The sequence below is a fragment of the Triticum dicoccoides genome, chromosome 6A (genome assembly GCF_002162155.2).
Source record: "Triticum dicoccoides isolate Atlit2015 ecotype Zavitan chromosome 6A, WEW_v2.0, whole genome shotgun sequence".
Taxonomy (NCBI): Eukaryota; Viridiplantae; Streptophyta; class Magnoliopsida; order Poales; family Poaceae; genus Triticum; species Triticum dicoccoides.
This window is the reverse complement of record NC_041390.1, coordinates 432909786-432928742: the sequence shown is the minus strand read 5'-3', so window position 1 is coordinate 432928742 and position 18957 is coordinate 432909786. Positions and strand designations below refer to the sequence as shown.

Sequence of the window (18957 nt, the reverse complement as noted above, 5' to 3'; positions counted from 1 at the left end):
CAAGTATCATTTCCTTAGACCATGAGATTGTGCAACTCCCGGATACCGTAGGAGTGCTTTGGGTGTGCCAAACGTCACAACGTAACTGGGTGACTATAAAGGTACACTACAGGTATCTCCGAAAGTGTCTGTTGTGTTGGCACGTAACCAAACTGGGATTTGTCACTCCGTATGACGGAGAGGTATCTCTGGGCCCACTCGGTAATGCATCATCATAATAAGCTCAATGTGACCAAGTGGTTGATCACGGGATCATGCATTATGGCACGAGTAAAGTGACTTGCCGGTAACGAGATTGAACGAGGTATTGGGATACCGACGATCGAGTCTCGGGCAAGTAACGTACCGATTGACAAAGGGAATTGTATACGGATTGATTGAATCCTCGACATCGTGGTTCATCCGATGAGATCATCGTGGAGCATGTGGGAGCCAACATGGGTATCCAGATCCCGCTGTTGGTTATTGACCGGAGAGTCGTCTCGGTCATGTCTGCATGTCTCCCGAACCCGTAGGGTCTACACACTTAAGGTTCGGTGATGCTAGGGTTGTAGAGATATTAGTATGCAGTAACCCAAAAGTTTTTCGGAGTCCCGGATGAGATCCCGGACGTCACGAGGAGTTCCGGAATGGTCCGGAGGTAAAGATTTATATATAGGAAGTCTAGTTTCGGCCATCGGGAAGGTTTCGGGGGTCGTCGGTATTGTACCGGGACCACCGAAAGGGTCCCGGGGGTCCACCGGGTGGGGCCACCTATCCCGGAGGGGCCCATGGGCTGAATTGGGAGGGGAACCAGCCCCTAGTGGGCTGGTGCGCCCCCCCTTGGGCCTCCCCTGCGCCTAGGGTTGGGAAACCCTAGGGGTGGGGGTGCCCCCCACTTGGCTTGGGGGGAAGCCACCCCTTGGCCGCCGCCCCCTTGGAGATCCATCTCCCTAGGGCCGCCCCCCAAGGCCCCTATATAAAGAAAGGGGGAGGGAGGGCAGCCGTACCTTTGCTCTTGGCACCTCCCTCTCCCTCCGTAACACCTCTCCTCCCCGCTTGCGCTTGGCGAAGCCCTGCCGGGATCCTGCTGCATCCACCATCACGCCGTCGTGCTGCTGGATCTTCATCAACCTCTCCTTCCCCCTTGCTGAATCAAGTTGGAGGAGACGTCTTCCCAACCGTACGTGTGTTGAACGCGGAGGTGTCGTCCGTTCGGCACTTGGTCATCGGTGATTTGGATCACGTCGAGTACGACTCCATCAACCCCGTTCTCTTGAACGCTTCCGCGTGCGATCTACAAGGGTATGTAGATGCACTCCTCTCTCCCTCGTTGCCAGATGACTCCATAGATTCATCTTGGTGATGCGTAGAAAATTTTAAAATTCTGCTACTTTACCCAACAGTGGCATCATGAGCTAGGTCTATGCGTAGTTTCTATGCACGAGTAGAACACAAAGTAGTTGTGGGCGTCGATATTGTCAATTATCTTGCCGTTACTAGTCTTATCTTGATTCGGCAGCATTGTGGGATGAAGCGGCCCGGACCGACCTTACACGTACGTTTACGTGAGACTGGTTCCACCGACTGACATGCACTAGTTGCATAAGGTGGCTGGCGGGTGTCTGTCTCTCCCACTTTAGTCGGATCGGATTCGATGAACAGGGTCCTTATGAAGGGTGAATAGAAATTGACAATTCACGTTGTGGTTTTGGCGTAGGTAAGAAACGTTCTTGCTAGAATCCTATAGCAGTCACGTAAAAACTTGCAACAACAATTAGAGGACGTCTAACTTGTTTTTGCAGCAAGTGTTTTGTGATGTGATATGGCCAAAGGATGTGATGAATGATATATGTGATGTATGAGATGATCATGTTCTTGTAATAGGAATCACGACTTGCATGTCGATGAGTATGACAACCGGCAGGAGCCATAGGAGTTGTCTTAATTTATTTGTGACCTGTGTGTCAACATATAACATCATGTAATTACTTTACTTCATTGCTAAACCGTTAGCCATAGTAGTAGAAGTAATAGATGACGAGACAACTTCAAGAAGACACGATGATGGAGATCATGATGATGGAGATCATGGTATCATGCCGGTGACAACGATGATCATGGAGCCCAGAAGATGGAGATCAAAAGGAGCAAATGATATTGGCCATATCATGTCACTATTTGATTGCACGTGATGTTTATCATGTTTTACATCTTATTTGCTTAGAACGACGGTAGCTTAAATAAGATGATCCCTCGTAATAATTTCAAGAAAGTGTCCCCCCTAACTGTGCACCGTTACGAAGGTTCGTTGTTTCGAAGCACCACTTGATGATCGGGTGTGATAGATTCTAACGTTCGAATACAACGGGTGTAAGCCAGATTTACACACGCAATACACTTAGGTTGACTTGATGAGCCTAACATGTACAGACATGGCCTCAGAACACAGAAGACCGAAAGGTCGAGCATGAGTCGTATAGAAGATACGATCAACATGAAGATGATCACCGATGTTGACTAGTCCGTCTCACGTGATGATCGGACACGGCCTAGTTAACTCGGATCATGTTACACTTAGATGACTGGAGGGATGTCTATCTGAGTGGGAGTTCATTGGGTAATTTGATTAGATGAACTTAATTATCATGAACTTAGTCTAAAATCTTTACAATATGTCTTGTAGATCAATTGGCCCACGTTGTCCTCAACTTCAACGCGTTCCTAGAGAAAACCAAGCTGAAAGATGATGGCAGCAACTATACGGACTGGGTCCGGAACCTGAGGATCATCCTCATAGCTGCCAAGAAAGATTATGTCCTAGAAGCACCGCTAGGTAACACACCTGTCCCAGAGAACCAAGACGTTATGAACGCTTGGCAGTCACGTGCTGATGATTACTCCCTCGTTCAGTGCGGCATGCTTTACAGCTTAGAACCGGGGCTCCAAAAGCGTTTTGAGAGACACGGAGCATATGAGATGTTCGAAGAGCTGAAAATGGTTTTCCAAGCTCATGCCCGGGTCGAGAGATGTGAAGTCTCCGACAAGTTCTTCAGCTGTAAGATAGAGGAAAATAGTTCTGTCAGTGAGCACATACTCAAAATGTCTGGGTTGCATAACCGCTTGACTCAGCTGGGAGTTAATCTCCCGGATGACGCGGTCATTGACAGAATCCTTCAGTCGCTTCCACCGAGCTACAAGAGCTTTGTGATGAATTTCAATATGCAGGGGATGGAAAAAACCATTCCTGAGGTATATTCAATGTTGAAATCAGCAGAGGTGGAAATCAAAAAGGAACATCAAGTGTTGATGGTGAATAAAACCACTAAGTTCAAGAAAGGCAAGGGTAAGAAGAACTTCAAGAAGGACGGCAAGGGAGTTGCCGCGCCCGGTAAGCAAGCTGCCAGGAAGAAGCCAAAGAATGGGCCCAAGCCTGAGACTGAGTGTTTTTATTGCAAGGGAAGTGGTCACTGGAAGCGGAACTGCCCCAAATACTTAGCGGACAAGAAGGCCGGCAACACTAAAGGTATATGTGATATACATGTAATTGATGTGTACCTTACCAGTACTCGTAGTAGCTCCTGGGTATTTGATACCGGTGCGGTTGCTCACATTTGTAACTCAAAGCAGGAGCTGCGGAATAAGCGGAGACTGACGAAGGACGAGGTGACGATGCGCGTCGGGAATGGTTCCAAGGTCGATGTGATCGCCGTTGGCACGCTACCTCTACATTTACCTACGGGATTAGTTTTAAACCTCAATAATTGTTATTTAGTGCCAGCTTTGAGCATGAACATTGTATCAGGATCTCGTTTAATTCGAGATGGCTACTCATTTAAATCCGAGAATAATGGTTGTTCTATTTATATGAGAGATATGTTTTATGGTCATGCTCCGATGGTGAATGGTTTATTCTTAATGAATCTCGAGCGTAATGCTACACATATTCATAGTGTGAATATCAAAAGATGTAAGGTTGATAATGATAGTCCCACATACTTGTGGCACTGCCGCCTTGGTCACATAGGTGTCAAACGCATGAAGAAGCTCCATGCAGATGGGCTTTTGGAGTCTCTTGATTACGAATCATTTGACACGTGCGAACCATGACTCATGGATAAAATGACCAAGACTCCGTTCTCAGGAACAATGGAGCGAGCAACCAACTTATTGGAAATCATACATACTAATGTGTGCGGTCCAATGAGTGTTGAGGCTCGCGGTGGCTATCGTTATGTTCTCACCCTCACTGATGACTTGAGTAGATATGGGTATGTCTACTTAATGAAACACAAGTCTGAGACCTTTGAAAAGTTCAAGGAATTTCAGAGTGAGGTTGAGAATCAACGTGACAGGAAAATCAAGTTCTTGTGATCAGATCGTGGGGGAGAATACTTGAGTCACGAATTTGGCACGCACTTAAGGAAATGTGGAATAGTTTCACAACTCACGCCGCCTGTAACACCTCAGCGTAATGGTGTGTCCGAACGTCGTAATCACACTCTATTGGATATGGTGCGATCTATGATGTCTCTTACCGATCTACCGCTGTCATTTTGGGGCTATGCTTTAGAGACTGCTGCATTCACTTTAAATAGGGCTCCGTCGAAATCCGTTGAGACGACACCGTATGAATTATGGTTTGGGAAGAAACCTAAGCTGTCGTTTCTAAAAGTTTGGGGATGCGATGCTTATGTCAAGAAACTTCAACCTGAAAAGCTCGAACCCAAATCGGAAAAATGCGTCTTCATAGGATACCCTAAAGAAACTATTGAGTATACCTTCTACCTCAGATCCGAAGGCAAGATCTTTGTTGCCAAAAATGGGTCCTTTCTAGAAAAAGAGTTTCTCTCGAAAGAAATAAGTGGGAGGAAAGTAGAACTTGATGAAGTATTACCTCTTGAACCAGTAAGTGGCGCAGTTTAAGAAAATGTTCCTGAGGTGCCTGCACCGACTAGAGAGGAAGTTGGTGACACATTCCGCACCAGAGTGGTACGTCAACCCTGTCTTGGAAATCATGTTGTTAGACAACGGTGAACCTTCGAACTATGAAGAAGCGATGGCGGGCCCGGATTCCGACAAATGGCTGGAAGCCATGAAATCCGAGATAGGATCCATGTATGAAAACGAAGTATGGACTTTGACTGACTTGCCCGATGATCGGCGAGCCATAGAAAATAAATGGATCTTTAAGAAGAAGACAGACGTGGATGGTAACGTAACCATCTATAAAGCTCGGCTTGTCGCTAAGAGTTATCGACAAGTTCAAGGGGTTGACTACGATGAAACTTTCTCACCCGTAGCGAAGCTGAAGTCCGTCCGAATCATGTTAGCAATTGCCGCATTCTATGATTATGAGATCTGGCAAATGGACGTCAAAACGGCATTCCTTAATGGTTTCCTTAAGGAAGAATTGTATATGATGCAGCCGGAAGGTTTTGTCGATCCTAAGAATGCTGGCAAGGTGTGCAAGCTCCAACGCTTGATTTATGGGCTGGTGCAAGCATCTCGGAGTTGGAACATTCGTTTTGATGAGATGATCAAAGCGTTTGGTTTTACGCAGACTTATGGAGAAGCCTGCATTTACAAGAAGTGAGGTGGGAGCTCTGTAGCATTTCTCATATTGTATGTGGATGACATACTGTTGATGGGAAATGATATAGAATTCTTGGAAAGCATAAAGGCCTACTTGAACAAGTGTTTTTCAATGAAGGACCTTGGAGAAGCTGCTTATATATTAGGCATCAAGATCTATAGAGATAGATCGAGACGCCTCATTGGTCTTTCACAGAGTACGTACCTTGACAAGATATTGAAGAAGTTCAAAATGGATCAGTCAAAGAAGGGGTTCTTGCCTGTATTGCAAGGTACGAGATTGAGCACGGCTCAATGCCCGACCACGGCAGAAGATAGAGAAAAGATGAGTATCGTCCCCTATGCTTCGGCCATAGGGTCTGTCATGTATGCTATGCTGTGTACCAGACCTCATGTAAACCTTGCCGTAAGTTTGGTAGGAAGGTATCAAAGTAATCTCGACATGGAACACTGGACAGCGGTTAAGAATATCCTGAAGTACCTGAAAAGGACTAAAGATATGTTTCTCGTTTATGGAGGTGACGAAGAGCTCGTCGTAAAGGGTTACGTCGATGCTAGCTTCGACACAGATCTGGATGACTCTAAGTCACAAACCGGATACGTGTATATTTTGAATGGTGGGGCAGTAAGTTGGTGCAGTTGCAAGCAAAGCGTTGTGGCGGGATCTACATGTGAAGCAGAGTACATGGCAGCCTCGGAGGCAGCACAAGAAGCAGTCTGGGTGAAGGAGTTCATTACCGACCTAGGAGTCATACCCAATGCGTCGGGCCCGATGACTCTCTTCTGTGACAACACTGGAGCTATTGCCCTTGCCAAGGAGCCCAGGTTTCACAGGAAGACCAAGCATATCAAGCGTCGCTTCAACTCCATTCGTGAAAGTGTTCAAAATGGAGACATAGAGATTTGTAAAGTACATACGGACCTGAATGTGGCAGATCCGTTGACTAAACCTCTCCCTAGAGCAAAACATGATCAACACCAGAACTGCATGGGTGTTCGATTCATCACAATGTAACTAGACTATTGACTCTAGTGCAAGTGGGAGACTGTTGGAAATATGCCCTAGAGGCAATAATAAAATGGTTATTATTATATTTCTTTGTTCATGATAATTGTCTATTATTCATGCTATAATTGTGTTATCTGGAAATCGTAATACATGTGTGAATACATAGACCACAACACGTCCCTAGTGAGCCTCTAGTTGACTAGCTCGTTGATCAAAAGATAGTCATGGTTTCCTGACTATGGACATTGGATGTCATTGATAACGGGATCACATCATTAGGAGAATGATGTGATGGACAAGACCCAATCCTAAGCATAGCTCAAAGATCGTGTAGTTCGTTTGCTGTAGCTTTTCCGAATGTCAAGTATCATTTCCTTAGACCATGAGATTGTGCAACTCCTGGATACCGTAGGAGTGCTTTGGGTGTGCCAAACGTCACAACATAACTGGGTGACTATAAAGGTACACTACAGGTATCTCCGAAAGTGTCTGTTGTGTTGGCACGAATCGAGACTGGGATTTGTCACTCCGTATGACGGAGAGGTATCTCTGGGCCCACTCGGTAATGCATCATCATAATGAGCTCAATGTGACCAAGTGGTTGATCACGGGATCATGCATTATGGCACGAGTAAAGTGACTTGCCGATAACGAGATTGAACGAGGTATTGGGATACCGACGATCGAGTCTCGGGCAAGTAACGTACCGATTGACAAAGGGAATTGTATACGGATTGATTGAATCCTCGACATCGTGGTTCATCCGATGAGATCATCGTGGAGCATGTGGGAGCCAACATGGGTATCCAGATCCCGCTGTTGGTTATTGACCGGAGAGTCGTCTCGGTCATGTCTGCATGTCTCCCGAACCCGTAGGGTCTACACACTTAAGGTTCGGTGACGCTAGGGTTGTAGAGATATTAGTATGCAGTAACCCGAAAGTTGTTCGGAGTCCCGGATGAGATCCCGGACGTCACGAGGAGTTCCGGAATGGTCCCGAGGTAAAGATTTATATATAGGAAGTCTAGTTTCGGCCATCGGGAAGGTTTCGAGGGTCGCCGATATTGTACCGGGACCACCGAAGGGTCCCGGGGGTCCACCGGGTGGGGCCACCTATCCCGAAGGACCCCATGGGCTGAATTGGGAGGGGAACCAGCCCCTAGTGGGCTGGTGCGCCCCCCCTTGGGCCTCCCCCGCGCCTAGGGTTGGGAAACCCTAGGGATGGGGGCGCCCCCCACTTGGCTTGGAGGGGAAGCCACCCCTTGGCGCCGCCCCCTTGGAGATCCATCTCCCTAGGGCCACCCCCAAGGCCCCTATATAAAGAAAGGGGGAGGGAAGGCAGCCGCACCTTTGCTCTTGGCGCCTCCCTTTCCCTCCGTAACACCTCTCCTCCCCGCTTGCGCTTGGCGAAGCCCTGCCGGGATCCTGCTGCATCCACCACCACGTCGTCGTGCTGCTGGATCTTCATCAACCTCTCCTTTCCCCTTGCTGGATCAAGTTGAAGGAGATGTCTTCCCAACCGTACGTGTGTTGAACGCGGAGGTGCCGTCCGTTCGGCACTTGGTCGTCGGTGATTTGGATCACGCCGAGTATGACTCCATCAACCCCGTTCTCTTGAACGCTTCCACGCGCGATCTACAAGGGTATGTAGATGCACCCCTCTCTCCCTCGTTGCTAGATGACTCCATAGATTGATCTTGGTGGTGCGTAGAAAATTTTAAAATTCTGCTACGTTACCCAACAAGCAGGGCGTGGCCTCTCTCCCTGTTGCGGTTCAGGTTGGGAGCACGGCCAGGAACTGACCCCCTGTACCGAGAAAGCTGCCGTTGAATGTGGTCGTGAACGACCAGTGCAACCACCACAAGATCTTCATCATCCTATGAACAAAGAAAGTGATGGAAGAAAAACTCGTCTCTACTGTCCATACCTTTGTGGGCAAAATGCCAAACACCTTGCGGTCGTGGTGGCGAAGAGGCCGCGATGATCACCTCGACGCAGCAGGGGTGGTTGCCGGCCGGCTACTGGCCGCTTTGGAGCTCTCGTCGGAAGCTGCCGAGGCCGCCGTGGTACGTCGCCGGCGGTCGTCTCCCCTCTGCGACCGGCAAAGACGACGACGGCCAAACCTCCGATCGACGGCCAAAACTACGGCCAAAGCGCGGGTGTGGTAGCGACCATGTCGAGACATGGTTTGGTAGGGACGGTCGGGGGCTGCACGGTGAGGAGGTGGCCGTGGCTGCGCGGTGAGGAGGCGACCAGAGAATAGCGACGGCGCCGGCGGCGGGGCGGGGCGGGAGAGAGAGGATGGAAGCGTTAGGAGCGAAGGGACTACTAGTGTCCCCGACAGGCGGGCTACGGGGGTACAAGGGCGTCCAGGCCGTCCGCGCGCGTCCGTTTCACGAGCGCAAGTTTGGGTCAGAGATGGGTCGAAAACGGACGAAATCCGAACATTTATCCATTTGAGGACGCCTCCTAGGCCGCGCTATTCGTCCGTTTTACCTCAAACGGACGCGCGCGGACAAGATGGGGTCGCGCGGTGAAGTTAGCCTGACTTCTTTGAGTAATATATCCAGGCGGGGAAAACCCCCTCCCCCATGATTCTAAAAAAATAATGTGCACTGTAATCTCTGATTCATACATTGAAGAAAGACATAGATTCACACACTGAAGAAAGAAAGGCTCTCCGAGACTAGGGTATCCAGCTTAAGAGGCCCCTCGCGCCTCAATAGATCAGCCTCCTTCCTACCCCTCTCACCATCGGAATCATCCCGACAGACAGTAGGCTTTGCTGCCAGTGATCAAAGAGGTCGGAGGGGGAAGTGTGTAATGAATCAGGGGCCCTTCTTTTTCTCTCCGCTGAAACTGGTCGCCGAAGGGTGACACAAGGATCGGTTAGGCGCGCCCAGATGCCTCGCCCACCGATACGAGGCGCTAACTGGTCGACCAGCTGCTAGCATCACCCTTTTACTCCCTCTGTTCCTAAATATTTGTCTTTCTAGATATTTTAACAAGTGATTACATACGCAAAATGAGTAAATCTACACTCTAAAATAGTCTATATAATTTCCATATGTGGTAGTCCATTTAAACTCTAAAAAAGACAAATATTTAGGAACAGAGGGAGTATTAAATATGACAGTTCCAGACGTCAAAAAGCAAAAATGACAGCTTATATTCAGCACACTTATATTCGGCACTCCCAAATAAAAAACAGCCGAACAGAATCTATTTACTGTCACTATTTACTGTCACATCACACTCTTATACATGGCCTTGGAAAGAGTTGACTTTCAATGATTCAAGCAATTGCACATATGAAGGGAAAACATATTAGCACCCAGATATTGACATTTGACATAGAAAATGAAGCAAGGGCCAATTTCAAGTAGGCTTTCGATGCTAGGTCAACCAAAGTTTCTAACAAGTCATGCATGCTACTTGCAAATTATTTCCTTAACACTCCAACAGATTGGTCTGGGATAAACCATCCGAGAAACTCATACTGTATTTTGTATGGCCGAGATCCTTGAATACCAAACTTAGCAACAGTTTAAGTTGGGATCAACTCTACAGCTACCGCAATAGGACAGCAGTTTATACTATACTGTTAAGTACTAGCACTAATGCATCTTGTAACAATGGTATTTCTCTAAATTGTGTTGCAAAGAAACATAACAAGCATTGCACTGATTGCGTTGCAAAGAAACATAATAAGAGTTCTGAAGTTCCAGCTAGGCATTCCCTGTCTTTACTAGTCCCTCTGGAATTTTTTTATAAGACGTTTTTAGAGTGTCAAAAAATTTTCTTATATTAAGTTACATAAGCAGTACTACAGAAAAGGGTCGATGATAATTGGACTTTCCAGTGCAATACCACTGCTGATCAAAGATGTCTGCTCCCTCCGTTCCATAATTTGAACTAAAACCATGACAAGAATTATGGAACAGGGGGAGTACTAATTAAGTATCCCGACTAGACCAACGTTTTCATTATAATCGCTAAAATTGCAAACTAATACCACTACCGGAAGTGCTCTGCGTACAATAAAAGCCTCATACGATCTTATCCCAGCTGTACAGAAAATAAAATGGACGGCTGCTATCGAGTGTCGTACACAGATCGTACAGAAATCATCGTATGTGTGGCGGAACTCATATACAACTACTGATCAAAGAGATTTGCGAATTAAGTACCCCTAGTTAGACCAATGTTTCAACAAAATTGCAAACTAATACCACTACTTATCAAAGAGATTCGCGAATTAAGTATCCCTAGTAGACCAATGTTTCAACAGAATTGCAAACTAATACCACTACTACTTATCAACGAGACCATCTATGCATGATCAACAACATAAAACAGCAAGAATTGAAGCTAATTAATTAGCTTAGCATCTGCTCATGCCCAGCACAGCCACGAGCAGAAATAACACAACAACAAGCATATCCATAATCATAATCATTAGAACAAGGAAGAGAACAAAAGCAACTCACAAAGATGATACTAATCAATAATAATTTACAATCATAAAATATTTCATAAAGTTATAGAGATGATTTCAAAGAAGAGGGGTTCAATTTTCCGTGCTAATAGAATGCGACTTGCAATTGCAAGGTCAATCAAAAGTACATGGTTATCCTAGTGCATCAACTCCTCGGAAATCACGGGCATATTGCTTACGAAATTTCACTGCACTTGCAGCATTGATTAAGTGAAAATTGAGCTATCCTGGTTGATCATCAAACTCCTAACAAATCACTAAATTGTCTTGCAAAGGAACATAATAAGAGTTAACTGAAGTTCCAGCTAAGCATCCCCTGTGTTTATTTGCGATGATAATTGGATTTTCCAGTGCAACATCACTGCTCGTCAAAGAGATATGCTAATTAAGTATACCTACTAGACTAACGTCTTCAATAAAATGGCTAAAATTGCACCTGTATGATCAAAGAGATTGGGGAATCAGGTATCTCTAGTATACTAATGTTTTCAATAATAAAATCAAACACCATCTATGCAAGATAAACAACGCACAACAGCAAGAATCGAAGCTAATTTATTAGCATAGCATCAGCTCGTTCCCAACACAGCCACAATTGAGCAGAAATAACATAGCAACAATCCATAACCGATCGAACTATAAAGAGAACCTCGCAGAGATGATACTAATCAAGGATAAGTTAAGGCACTTGCATATATTAACCAAACAACACGAGATCCAAGGGCAACGCAGCAGTGCGATACTTAGATTGATCACCGAAAGGTCTCCAGATGCCTCGAAATAGTTTCACTTCACCGATAACCTAACTAGATAGACCGCAAGTACCATATCGACAGAACGACCTCCCAGCCTCATTACTAGTACCGGAAGACGCCTCGATCAGGCCAGATCGGAGTCGTCGAAGTCGGCGCCGTCGAAGGTGTTGAAGAAGCCGGCGAAGGGGAGGGGGCCGCGCGCCTCGTTCCCGCGGCCGCCCATGCGGTGGGAGTGGAGGAGGTCCCCCTCGTCGTCGTCGTCGAGGAAGCCGGCGCCGGCGGCGCTGCGGGGGGAGTCGTCGATGTCCATGAGCGTGGTGATGGCGTCGTCCTCCATGGCGGCGGCGGCCGCGGCGGCGGCGGAGCGCGGGGAGATCGGGGCGGCGGCTGGGACGTAGCGGATAGGGTTTTGGCCGGGCGTGCCGGGGTGGTGGCGGGGATGATGGGGCGTCGGTGGGCCGCGCGGGGTGCGGAGCAGCCTTTGGTGCCGGGGCGTCCTGGCGTCCATCTTGTGGGTTGCGGCGGCTATTAACCTGGCGTGGCTGGGTTTGGAGATCTGTGCGTGCGTGCCTTGCTGGCCCACGGCTTATTTTTATATGGACGGAGACGCTGCGTTTTCGTTTCGTTTTCCGTTTCCTCGGAAGAGACGATGGTGTTCTTCCTTCCGGGACGCCTCTTGAACATTTTTTTTTTCTGGAAAAAATTCCAATCTATTCATCTTTAATAATGATAGTATAAAAAAACAACAAAGGTAATAAAAATTATAACCATGTCCATGGGTCACCTAGCGACTACTACAAGCACTGAAGCGAGCTGAAGGCGCGCCGCCGTCATCGCCCCTCCCTCACTGGAGTCGGGCAAACCTTATTGTAGTAGACAGTAGAGAAGTCGTCGCGTTAAGGACCATAGGACCAGCACACCAGAGTACTAGCAACCATCGCCGATGAAGAAAGTTGTAGATCAGAAGGATCAAACCTTTATACACCTAAATGAAGACGAACGAAGACAAGACCCAAATAGATTCACCAGAGACCAGCACTGATCGAATCCCGCAAGATCCGAAGGAGACAAACCTCCACACCCCTCCGACGATGCTACACGCACCATTAGGACGGGGATAGAACATGGGAGACATTATTCTTACTAAGGGACATCATCGTCGCCACACAACCCCAACCAAGACGCTGACTCTAACAAGAACGAGAACGGGGTCCCTCCTGCCGGTGGAGGGTCGTGATCCTCCGCACCTCCATGGTCTAGGGATCCGACTTGCCTGCTCCCTCCCCATGCTCCCATCCGTACTCCCACCTCATCCTACGGCTGTCTTTTTTTCTTTTTTCTTTTTCCTTTTTCCTTTCTAACCTCATAGGAGATGGGACAGACCGGCGGCGGCGCCGGCGGGAGGAGAAGAGCTTTTCTGCCTTTTGAATCTTGTTTCTTTAGCTTTGTTGAGATCTCAAATTACATTCTGCAAAGTGTAAAAAATGTTCTTATATTATGGGATAAAGGGAATACCATATTGGATGTGTCTCCCGATTTCAATCAAAAAATGTAAAAGAAAGTAAATCCATGTGTGTACACTAAACAAACAATTATATAAAAAAATAGTGTAGTAATCAATTGTGGCCTAAAGAAACAATAAGTGGATAGCCGATGAAACTATTTACCTTGCTCTTTCATTTTTGCAAATGTCATAATGGTCATAGTTTCCAAGAAATTATGGAGGTGTACAAGATACCTGTAATTTATTTTAACGGGTAAAAAAGCATAGAAGAGCCATACGCAATGTGGGATAATGGCTGCAACGAATTGCAGAAAATTCGCATTAGAGACCTCCAGTCCATTTTCATCAATTCCACTTCGGTTACTTCTTTCCACTGAGACATACAAAGAAAACAGCTCCGAGAAAAGGATATGAACCTACAGCGGCCCAAAACGCCATAAAGAAGAAACCCAACACAAAGGAGCATTGGACAATTTTTTATACACAAACAAAAAGGTTGTATTCGACAGGAACACACCCAGGGAGAGTCTACTGCAGATCTTTCTATTTGTTTATCTCAATTGCGTGCAGCGGCAACAATGGTAGACGGATGGGATTAAGCACTAGAGATCTTATAGAATGCTGGAGACTGGAGAGTGCTACTGTGCTAGTGGTCTTTTGAGTCTGGAGAGACAACATATGTATAGATGTTGACATGTACATACAGCTGTTCTGATAGAGCTGCAGTTCAGGTAGCTAGCGAGAGGGTAGCTTGACAACATTACAGGGGACTTTGTAGTACATGGGGGCGGTTGACATCCTCATATTGCAAACCCCCACAACACATGTTACTCCTTCCGCGAGTCATTCACAGCCGCATTCACCTCTTGCATGTCCTCAGTGCTAGGAGCGGAACCTGTGAGACAGGGTGATGAGATTAAAGTCTGTGCCATAGATACAACGATAACAACGAAGAGATCCAGAGGAAAATGACGGTGGAACCCTTACCCGGTGCTAAACGCTTCTGGTCTCTAAGACAATTGACGTTCCAAACATTTTGGCCCACCATGGCCTCAAGCTCAACCTTTTTCCTTTTCATAACCTTCATTTTCTGGTGCAATTTTGGTATTGTGTTCGCAATAGCTGCAGGTTCAGCACAGTTGAGTAGGCATACATTCTGAACCAGAGATAATTGAGCAGAAGCAGTGCTTCTCGAATAGTAGCTAGCAGCACTATCTAGACCAAATTTAGATGTAGGGATATGATCTTTGTGATTTCTGCCAAGCATACTGTTAACCATGTTCAGCTGTATTTACGCTAGATGCAAAAAGGATAGAACATTGCCAGACAAAAACTGAGAAGTCATAATTAAGTGTGAGAACCATCTGGTTGCTAAAGCTAACACGTCAGAGCAAAAAGTTCAAAAGACGACCAAAGGTTAATGGTGTATTGAATTGTTGCTCATAAATAAATAACAAATGGCTCACACTGATAGGTGAGGCACTTACTACCAAATTACTAATTAGTATCTCAACGATCTAACGAGGAGATAGGGAAGAACATTGACTTCAGGGCTTAAGGTGATAAGGCTATGATAACAAATAATATCTGGTGTGGTTTCACACAATAACCCTTCACTAATCATCTGAACTGGTGAGTGTTCAAATAAATAATTCAATAAATTGAAAGTTCTGATTACTTTGAGAATTAGATATTTAATGCATACCTTGTATATTCTCCTGAACAGATTTGTCTTCAAACAACTTCAGTACTTCAGCGATAGAGGAATTAAGGTTACTCTTGTATGTAGTTTGCCTTTCCAAGGAAGAAATTTCTCTTTGAAGTTCTTCAGATTCCTTGTTAGCCTAATTAAACAACACCAGAGTTTGTTAAATTAAGTGTAGATAATATTAACAAGCAAATTCTTTACGAGTAAAGTACTTACATCTGCCAGTTTTTTTCTCAAAGAATTAAGTTCTGCATCCAGTTCCGAATCAGAATTCCCATCTTTATGCAACACCATTGCAGAAGAATTATCCTGATGAAGAAAATATATTCTAATTATAATCACTTACATGCCTCTTGATTTTTGAAATGCAGGTTGTAAAGTAAATATAAAATAATGCATGGCTTCAGTGAAACAAAATGTGCAGAAACATGTCATTTATTGAGTACCGTATTGCAAGAAAACTTTGACCTTAATCTTAACTATATGTTTCACGCTGATTCCATTTAGTAGATATAAGAACTGAACTGCGGATGACACTTACCAGAAACTTTGTTCTGTACCATAATATCAAACTGGAAAGTCGATGGTTATGAGTTAATCACTTAGTTGTATTAAACTTCTATTTCCCTACAAACAGTTTAGTAAAATGGTGTGATTGATACTGAACAAATCTATATTTGCCTGTAGGGCATCTAGAATCGAAATCTAAGTGCAATAATTTCAACGAAGATGGATAGAAAACAGAATTGCACTAATATATGCTAAGAATATAAAAGAAAAAGGTATCTATTTCAATACAACGGCCAACAAATTAATGATGTGCATTAGTTGGGCAATTCAAAATAAGACATCAATAAGAAATGTCCAGATATATTTTGCCCTGAGATTCAGAAGGTCTTGCTGATATTACTATTTATCATATTACTTCCTAGTAGAACATAATGTACACCACGGGCACTTAGAAAAACTGCACTTGAATAATATCATGAGATACAACATAGGTAAAGAAAAGCTCAAGCTTTCATAGCCAAAACAAAGCCTAAAAGTCAGAAATGATGGAATATTAATCACTGTAGAGTAGAGAGCAGAACTCAAATTCTCTAATTAGCTTACAAAATAGTTCAAGCCTGAGTGGTATTAACTGTGCACAACTTTTATCTTGAAAGGTTTCCTTGTCAATTGCTGAGTCAACTGAATGAAATGTTTTTTTTTCACAAACGGGTGAATCAATATAAGATGAGGCATCAGTTTCCACATTATGAACCCCCAAGACGAAAAGTATCTTTAAAATAATCTATAGTGAATCATGTGAAACAGGGGTGAGAATTGAGTGGATTAATTCTAAACCGAGAGTGTTGGGTCAAATTGAAAATTCTGGCTTGCCAAAATTTATTACTTTGAGATAAGAGACATACATCTTCAGGTGCCACAAATCCTTCAGGTACAGTTAAACATTTCCGAAGGCAATACATCTCCCAATTGTTCATTCTCTTGTCCAATACATCCTTTACCAAGTGGTGAATTTCATTTACTCCCTAAGACAAAAATCATCACAAAGTCCATAATTTCAGATGTTTCCAGCAGACATTTTGACAAAAAATATACAGAACATTTAATCATATGAAAGAATGTAACATAGGCTAAATAAATCAGTTTTTATAACTATCCTAAAGGATGCTATAGGTAAAACCAGATGAATTATAGGTCGAACCTAAAGTTAATATGAGGATTGTTCTAACTGTTTCAAACTTCCAGTCAGTAATCATTTTACTTTCAGAAATTGCGAATAGTGTCTGGTATCAAATGTGTGACAAAGAAGACCTCATTCCTGGCACAATAAAGTTCCAAGACACTGTTTGCAGAACAAAGTAATATCCAGTTTGCTACAGAAAGGGATCACCAAGCATGTAAATCTAAATTTTATATCCTCTACACCTGAAAGACGCATCTACTTAGGCAGTTAAGGCGACATCGCTACATCAATTTCCTTTGGAATGGGTATACTCGAACATATAATAAACCTATCTATACATGGCAGACACAGATTAGTTTTCCCCACTGTGGGATTACAAGCAAAACAGACCCATCTTCACATGTGCAAGCCACTGAGGGCGTTTAGTCCATATTCAAACCTAACAGTTTCCCCTGTGCAATCACTGAAGGAGCATTATTAGCATGTAAAATGCAAAAACTCTGGCTAAGACACCATTCTGGATCTGGTAGTGCCCTGAATCCTCCAAAATTCAAAAGGAGGATTCGGTTATATTGGATCCTGAGGTCGGAAGAAACCTACCCGTTTCAGCTCCTCGGCCTTATTGGTCGCCGTGGCGGCGCCGACCGCCGTGGGGGCGCCTTCCCTGTAGAATGACAGCGAAAGGGCAAAGTTAGCAAAACCGGTAGGCGGCAAAGGGGGGCGAAGCTACGGAGAGGGATCCGACGCGTAACTGGAGGCAGTAGTCGAAGGCCTGGAAGCAGACGTCGTCGACGAAGTTGAGGACCTCGTTGATGAAGGTCTGAGGGCTCAGTCCGAGCGCCGCCTCCGCCGCCGAGGTCTCGCCGTCACCTTCCATGCCTCCCGTCGCGGCCCTTCGAGACTAGCGGGCGGCGGTCTTGAATCGTGGCGGCGTGTGCGCAGCTGTGAGAGGAGAGGCGGCTGATTGGACTGGACACGGGAGTATTGAGTGGCTCGGGCTCCGGCGGCCGGCGCGGCGGTTTCGTTCAAATTTTGCGCTGGCCGCTGCCGCCTATTTGGGCGAAAACTTAGGCACCCCTCAAGAAAACTTGGGAAAATTTAGGCGATCCGTCCTGTGGGCCGGCCCATGTCCTGGTCCTAGGGGGTGTTTGCTTCGAGAGACTTTTTTGTGTTGGGATTAAAAAAAGTTTCTAGCAAAATAAATAGGATGGGACTTTTTTAAGTAAAATTCCTTAGAAGCATCTTCTTAAGAATCTTTTTTAAAAAATCTTAAGGACTAAAAAAAATTTCTAGTACTAAAGAACCAAACAGCACCTAAGACGGTTTTCTTTCGTTGATTTGATCGATTCTAGAGCAAAACCAGGGAGCTCCTGTTTACCGCATACTGCGGCAAATAGTTGGAGCGACGCACGCAGGTGCCTCACTGGGCAGGCCCATTAGAAGACCACGTGCGCATCACTAAAAGGAGATGTAAGGCCAACTTTACCGCACGATCCCATCCTGTCCGGCCCCGTTCGTTTGGAGTAAAACGGATAAACCAGATGGCCCAGCGTGTAACGCCCCGAGACCGATGTGCCAGGTGTCGTTCAGTTATTCGCTGTTGTTGCCTTGTCATTTCTTGCGTGTCATGCATTGCATATCATGTCATCATGCACATTTCATTTGCATGCGTGTTCGTCTCATGCATCCGACCTTTTTCCCCGTTGTCTGTTTCGCAATCCGGCGCTTCGTTCTCCTCCAGTGGTCATTTCTACCTTTCTTTTGTGTGTGGGCATTAAACATTTCCGGATTGGACCGAGACTTGCCAAGCGGCCTTGGTTTACTACCGGTAGACCGCCTGTCAAGTTTCGTACCATTTGGACTTCGTTTGATACTCCAACGGTTAACCGAGGGACCGAGAAGGCCTCGTGTGTGTTGCAGCCCAACATCCCTCCAATTTTTCCCAAAACCCACCAAACTCTGCTCCATGTCCTAGAGCGTTCGATCACGATCGCGTGGGCGAAAACCGCACCTCATTTGGACTCTCCTAGCTCCACTTATGCCTATATATACACCCCCCATTCCAAATCTCAGATTTCTCCCCGTCCTCCTCCAAAAAAAAAACCTCCCCGCACCGACGGACACGTCCGCCCCCAACCGGATGCGTCCACCGCCGCGTCCCTCGTCCAACCGCCGATCGCCACGTGGGCGAGGCCCACATCGCCGCCGCCAGCCCG

At 45.7% G+C, this 18957-nt stretch overlaps 2 protein-coding genes across 2 annotated transcripts; both read right to left on the bottom strand.

Annotated features, from left to right (window-relative positions):
• Positions 1-11621: 11621 nt before the first annotated feature.
• Positions 11622-12383, bottom strand: LOC119317143. The gene has a single exon (XM_037591551.1). It carries the CDS (start codon positions 12342-12344, stop codon positions 11961-11963), a length of 384 nt encoding a protein of 127 aa, XP_037447448.1. The 5' UTR covers positions 12345-12383; the 3' UTR covers positions 11622-11960.
• A 1394-nt stretch (positions 12384-13777) lies between these two features.
• On the bottom strand, positions 13778-17782 carry LOC119317142 (protein MIS12 homolog). The gene is made up of 7 exons (XM_037591550.1): positions 17494-17782; positions 17342-17405; positions 16464-16583; positions 15265-15357; positions 15046-15184; positions 14328-14462; positions 13778-14235 (listed from the first exon to the last, which is right to left on the bottom strand). Exons 1-7 carry the CDS (start codon positions 17616-17618, stop codon positions 14168-14170), a joined length of 744 nt encoding a protein of 247 aa, XP_037447447.1. The 5' UTR covers positions 17619-17782; the 3' UTR covers positions 13778-14167.
• Positions 17783-18957: the final 1175 nt, after the last annotated feature.

Excerpts from the sequence above, each read along its gene's own strand:
- LOC119317143 (XM_037591551.1), bottom strand. The coding sequence starts at position 12,344 with ATGGACGCCAGGACGCCCCGGCACCAAAGGCTGCTCCGCACCCCGCGC.
- LOC119317142 (XM_037591550.1), bottom strand. The coding sequence starts at position 17,618 with ATGGAAGGTGACGGCGAGACCTCGGCGGCGGAGGCGGCGCTCGGACTG. Across the intron at positions 16,584-17,341 it reads AGGCCGAGGAGCTGAAACGG|GGAGTAAATGAAATTCACCA; the intron begins GTAGGTTTCTTC and ends TTTTTGTCTTAG. Across the intron at positions 15,185-15,264 it reads TGAGAAAAAAACTGGCAGAT|GCTAACAAGGAATCTGAAGA; the intron begins GTAAGTACTTTA and ends TTGTTTAATTAG.